We start from the raw sequence: 5647 nt of genomic DNA, 5'->3' as shown, positions 1-5647 counted from the left end.
AGGATGAATGATGAGCACAAGCATGACAAGAGAATGAAAGATCTAGGTAAAGCTGCTGAAGGAAACTCATTGTGGATTTTATTGTTGTGTTGATGTGGGAGTGGTGCTAAAAATTTAAGCTAGAGCTGTTGACCTTACTGAGTCCTGGTGGTGCAGTGGTTAAGAGCCATGGCTGCTTCTTGGAAACCCTATTGGGCAGTTCTACTCTGTCCTGTAGGGTCGCTGTGGATCGGAATCAACTCCACAGCAACAGGTTTGGTTTTTTGGTTATTGACCTTACACCTATAATTAAGAGGAGGATAGTTTTAGGCTTTTTGTGAGACCTTCTACAATTGTCTGAAAAAAATTTGCTTGTGTGAGCATTTTTGTTTGTATGTGTATAAAAATGTTTATGAAGAAAGGGTTCCTAGCATTTATTCTAATATAAAGAAGTCTACTCTTTCCTAAGTACACAAACCAGTGGTGTGAAACTTGAGACCTTAAAGATTTTAAGGGGGTCTTAAAAAACCAATTGTGGAGACTTGTGTAACGAATAATACATTTAGGCAGTAGGAAAAAAATGTAGTTCTCTGTCAATGAAATTTTATTTGAGGGCGATCACCATAACAGTTCTAAGAGAGTTCTGACAGTTCTGCTAAAATAGAGCAAGTGGGAGGGAATTTAGTTACATAGCTGAGTAAATTTCAAGTCTTTAGGCCACTTTGAGTTGGAATAGACTTGACGGCAACAGGTTTGAGTTTTCTTTTTGTTTGTTTTCAATCATATTTCTTAAGCGCCTTGGTGGCTCAGTGGTTAAGAGCTCAGCTGCTAACCAAGAGGTTGGCGTTTGGAATCTACCAGCCACTCCTTGGAAGCCCTATGGGACAGCTCTATTCTGTCCTATAGAGTTGCTCTGAGTCGGGATCAACTTGACAGCAATGGGTTTTTTGGTTTTTATCATATATCTTATTTTTTGATCAAGAAGACCCTTGCAACCAACCTTTTAAAAGCTCCCTTTACATCTTTGTTTCTAAGTGTGTATATAAAGGGGTTCAACATGGGTGTGATGATTGCATAGAAAAGGGACACCATCTTTCCCCGGTCCTTGGAGGAAAGGGATGGTGGTTGCAGGTACATATAGATGGCAGTGCCATAAAAAAGTGACACTACAATTAGGTGGGAGCCACACGTCCCAAATGTCTTCTGCCGACCTTCAGCTGACTGTATTCTCACCATTACTTGGGCAATGAAAGCATATGACGTAAAGATGAGCGTCAAGGGTATTAGAAGGAATAGCACACTGACGAAGAATAGTTCAGCCTCATTTCCTGTTGTGTCAACACATGACAACTTGAGCAAAGCAGGGACTTCACAGAAAAAATGATCCACTTCTTTGTGGCCACACTGTGGCATCTGAAGGGTCAAGGTGGACTGCAATACTGAGTTGCTAAAGCCACTAATCCAGGATGCAGCTGCTAGCTGGAGGCAGAGCCTTTGGTGCATGATGACTGAGTAACGGAGAGGCCGACAAATAGCTACAAATCTATCAAAGGACATGACAGCCAGGAGAAGACATTCAGTGGAACCCAAGGCCAGGAAAATGAAAAGTTGGGCCACACAGCCACCATAACTAATTACCTTCCTGGTGCTGCATGTATTTATCAGCATTTGTGGAACTGTGCTTGTGGTGTAGCAAAGGTCCAGGAGAGACAGATTGGTAAGAAAGAAATACATGGGGGTATGGAGTTTGGAGTCCAGACATGACACAAGAATTATTGCCAGATTGCCAAGGATAGTCAAGATATAGGAAACCTGGAGCACCACAAAGACTGGAAGCTCAGCCATGGTCGATCTGAGAAACCTAACAGGATGAACTCCCACTGGACAGTCTCATTTACCTTATTCATGTTAAATGGTTCAACTCTTAGTTTCCTGAAATATAAAAAACCAGCAATTCAATAAAGGCATGGTTACCAGCTATGTCAGTTAGTTATTATCACTGTGCTAGCAATTTGCATAAATTTATAAACTGATAAATAATGTGAAAAATGTGTGGATAAAAATATAAATATTTCTATCCAAGTATTCCAAGTGAGTTTCTACATTTGCAGCAATATATTAGCAAAATGAGTTTCAAAAATTTAAAAATATATCATTAGCGTTCACAGAATTTATCCTTTGATCTTTTGTTGTTGTATAAACACCTTGTTTTCACTTCTTTCCACCTAGATACCTACTATTAGGTAGATGTAGACATAGTTCCTGCCATTTGGTATTTTTCCTCAATGTCAGTGAGGTTCCCCGATTATGTGAGTCAGTTAAATTGTTTAACTCCCTCCGTACTCCAAAAGCAAACAAATGACCAAACGAACAAACAAAAAAAAAAAACCCACAATTTATCAACAAATATCTACCAAGTTTTCAGACACATTTGAAGGACACATATCCTATTTCTGTGAGTAGGTCATAGAAGTAGTATTTAAAAAACCGACAGTATAGGATTATTTAATAACGTGGAATTTGCCGTTGCCCAGGCCTGGGCTCGTATGCCTATCTTTCCTAACTAGCTACATTGCCCTGGGAATGTTTCTTATCTTTTGGTCTTCTACCTCCTCATTTGTAAGATGAAGACAATAATACTTTTTAAAGTTGTCTTGATGTGAAATATAAGCGATTTATTAAATGCACCCAACTTAGCCTCTGACATTTAGAAAAAGAGCAGTGCGAATGAAAAGAACTATAGTGACCCAAGGTTTCTTAGCAGCTCAGAGATGATTTACTTAGGATTTTTAGAGCTTTAAATTTCCTAAGGTTACCAATGGAAAGGAAAGAGGGTAGCAGTGGTTTAGTGATAGAATTTTCAGCTTCCACGCAGGAGACCCAGTTTCAATTCCTGGCCAATGCACCTCGTGCCCAGCCACCATCTATCCTAGTTGTCCTAGTGGAACTTGCGTGATGCTATGACACTGAACAGGTTTCAGGGGAGCTTCCAGACTAAGAAGGACTAGGAAGAAAGGCCTAGCAAACTACTATTGAAAAATGGTCTGATACCAAACTCTTCATGAGGATGGCACACAACTGGGCAGCTTTTCATTCTGTTATGTACGAAGTCTCGGTGAGTCGGGAGATGGCTCAAGGGATGTTAACAACCACCACCAGTGGAAAACTCACCTTTCCATTCCCGCCACAGTCCCCAAACCATCAATTTCAACAATAAAGATCATCATAACCATCTGCTGTGAAGTATACATGTAATCTTTAATGTAAATTGCCTGGCTTAGTGCCTGGCACAGAGAAACACAGCTGTGTTGTAGAAGTATGACAGGGTTGCAGGAACTCTGAGATGTTTTGGGCAGAAGCTATTCAGAGTCCTAAATTTCCTGGAAGTGCTATTGTAAGTTAACCCCATCAGCTAAAAATGAATTCATCCCAACACAATCTCACCATGACACCAATTTTTTAAATTATTTTATCAATACTGGAATGTAAATTTTTCATTAGTATTCATGTTTAACAAAATGTTAGCAATGTGTATTTTAATCTTCTACTTTTTCTAGAGCTGTTAATCCTCTCAAAAATGTCCCTTTACTCTCAGCTGATAAGAAATTTGAGGTGTATAGTCATAGATATAGATATGAAATGATGTTCAAACGTATGTTTAAGTGAAAAAAGAAAGTTGCTGACATTTGTATAGCATGATCCCATTCGTTAGAGAAAGAGGGTATCGTATCATAACATTACTTTACATATATTTATATATACAAGTGCTTACAAAGAAATAAAAACTTACTTGAAAGAAACAGAAGGAAGTGTTACCCCTGGGAAACGGAGATAGGAGACTAAAGCAGAATTTACTTATAATTGTTTTTGTTCTAATTTTTTAATACACAGGCATTAATTTTATATTTTTTGAATCTACTCACCAGCTCACTTTCTGTATTTTACTCTCAAACTAGCTTTGCTTTTGTTTAAGATTTTGACCTCCAAAATGTGCAAATCTTTAAAAGAAATTTAATTTTTTAAACTCTTAATATTTGTTTAAGATTTCTTTTGAAAAAAGGCTCTGCGAGAAGCTTTTCTAAAGGATGGAGTGTGGGAGCATGTTTTAATCTTGCTGGCAAAATAATGTAGCTAAATAATTTGGCAAATCAGAATAAATGGCATCAGTAAAGAGAGATTTCACATACTTCACAATTTCCCTGAATGTTGTACAGATCCCTTCAAATCCATATAGTTGGGGTGGCCCCATGTACCAGGGCTGCCTAATTTACTCTGGCAGTTCAAATCCACCAGGCGCTCCTTAGAAACTCTATAGGGCTGTTCTAATCTGTCCTATGGGGTCGCTATGAGTCGGAATCAACTCCACACCAATAAGTTTGGTTTTTTTGTTTTGGTCCTGACGTAGTCACTAATGAATCCCCTCCCATTCTCAGGAGTGTTCCTGTTTGGATGATAAGTTATAAGGTCACCTTAACTTTAATACTGAAAAGTGAAATAATCTTTGTATTATTCAGGAGGTACCTTTATCAATGAGAACTTTGTATGTGTTTCCTCCTCTAACCTGGGACAATGGCCTTTCCTAACCAGTCCTAGATCTGGTGTTTCTCCTCTAGAGCTCAGAGGCCCTCTCTGTGGACATTACAGAAGAAGGAGGAGTCAGTTAACTCCTTTGCAATCAATTGACCCCCTCACTCTGAAATTCAGTACTTATAAAAGTAATAAACTGCTTTTGTCATCAATACAATATATTGGTTAGTGTTCCCTGTCATATGTAACATCTCCCCAAGTTTTGTAGTCAGTGAGGTCACTGGGAAGTGAAAAAGAAATTTTATCATTCTAGCAGGAAGCACTGGAGCTGAATAAGAACGGTGGGGCCAGAAAGGAAGATGGGGAGGAAACTTGGGAGATTTCAGAGCACTGACTTCTCATTTTCTGCTTTACTCATTTTTGTACACATTTGTTCATCTTCCAAACACACAGTAACCTCAAATATTTATCCACTCTTGAAAGCATATCTTCAGATTAAATAGTTATGGCATGTTTCGAATTCTAGTAGTTTTAAGTAATTTGAATTTTGGTTTTTGTCCTTATTATTAGGACTGAAGTGTTTGTAAATAACTTAAAAAAAAAAACTAGGAAGTCCCTATCTGCACTTCTGAAATTCTACCAGATAGACTACTAATTATTTACCTGTTAACACCTGTGCCAATTGTTTGCAATAAAAAATATATATATATAGTGGCTGATATTTCAATGGTCATAGAGCAGATCCCTCTACTTTTGCCAGCATCTCCAGATAATGTTATTTTCATCTTCAGTAGCAAGCATTCAGCTGGACAGCAAAACAAAACATTTGAATTATGTGAGGTACCAAGATAATAAGAAAGGGAGCATAGCTACTGGGTTACAACAGAAGTTAACAGAAGGGAAGGGTTTTAGAAAGCTCCTGTTGGAATTTTACAAATCCTGTCCTGTGATCATCTTAGACTATTTTAACCCATTGTTTAGAATACAGCATCACCTCCTTTTTTACCTGTGTATTGGTTGACCATCTGTCTGTCACCTGTCTATTGGATTTTCTCATTGCATATCTGAGCCTGAACATTAAAAGATATATATATATAAGATTCAACAAAACCTTGGAAGCTTCTTCTTAAGCCGCACTATG

At 38.1% G+C, this 5647-nt stretch overlaps 1 protein-coding gene across 1 annotated transcript; it reads right to left on the bottom strand.

Annotated features, from left to right (window-relative positions):
- Positions 1-676: 676 nt before the first annotated feature.
- LOC100673134 (olfactory receptor 2B2-like) lies at positions 677-1940 on the bottom strand. The gene is given in 2 exon segments (XM_010600676.3): positions 677-1823; positions 1826-1940. Coding segments are annotated over 2 exon segments (939 nt in total). The 5' UTR covers positions 1887-1940; the 3' UTR covers positions 677-945.
- Positions 1941-5647: the final 3707 nt, after the last annotated feature.

This window comes from Loxodonta africana, chromosome 1 (assembly GCF_030014295.1).
Source record: "Loxodonta africana isolate mLoxAfr1 chromosome 1, mLoxAfr1.hap2, whole genome shotgun sequence".
Taxonomy (NCBI): domain Eukaryota; kingdom Metazoa; phylum Chordata; class Mammalia; order Proboscidea; family Elephantidae; genus Loxodonta; species Loxodonta africana.
Note: the sequence above shows the minus strand (reverse complement) of the source record. Positions and strands in the feature narration are given on the sequence as shown.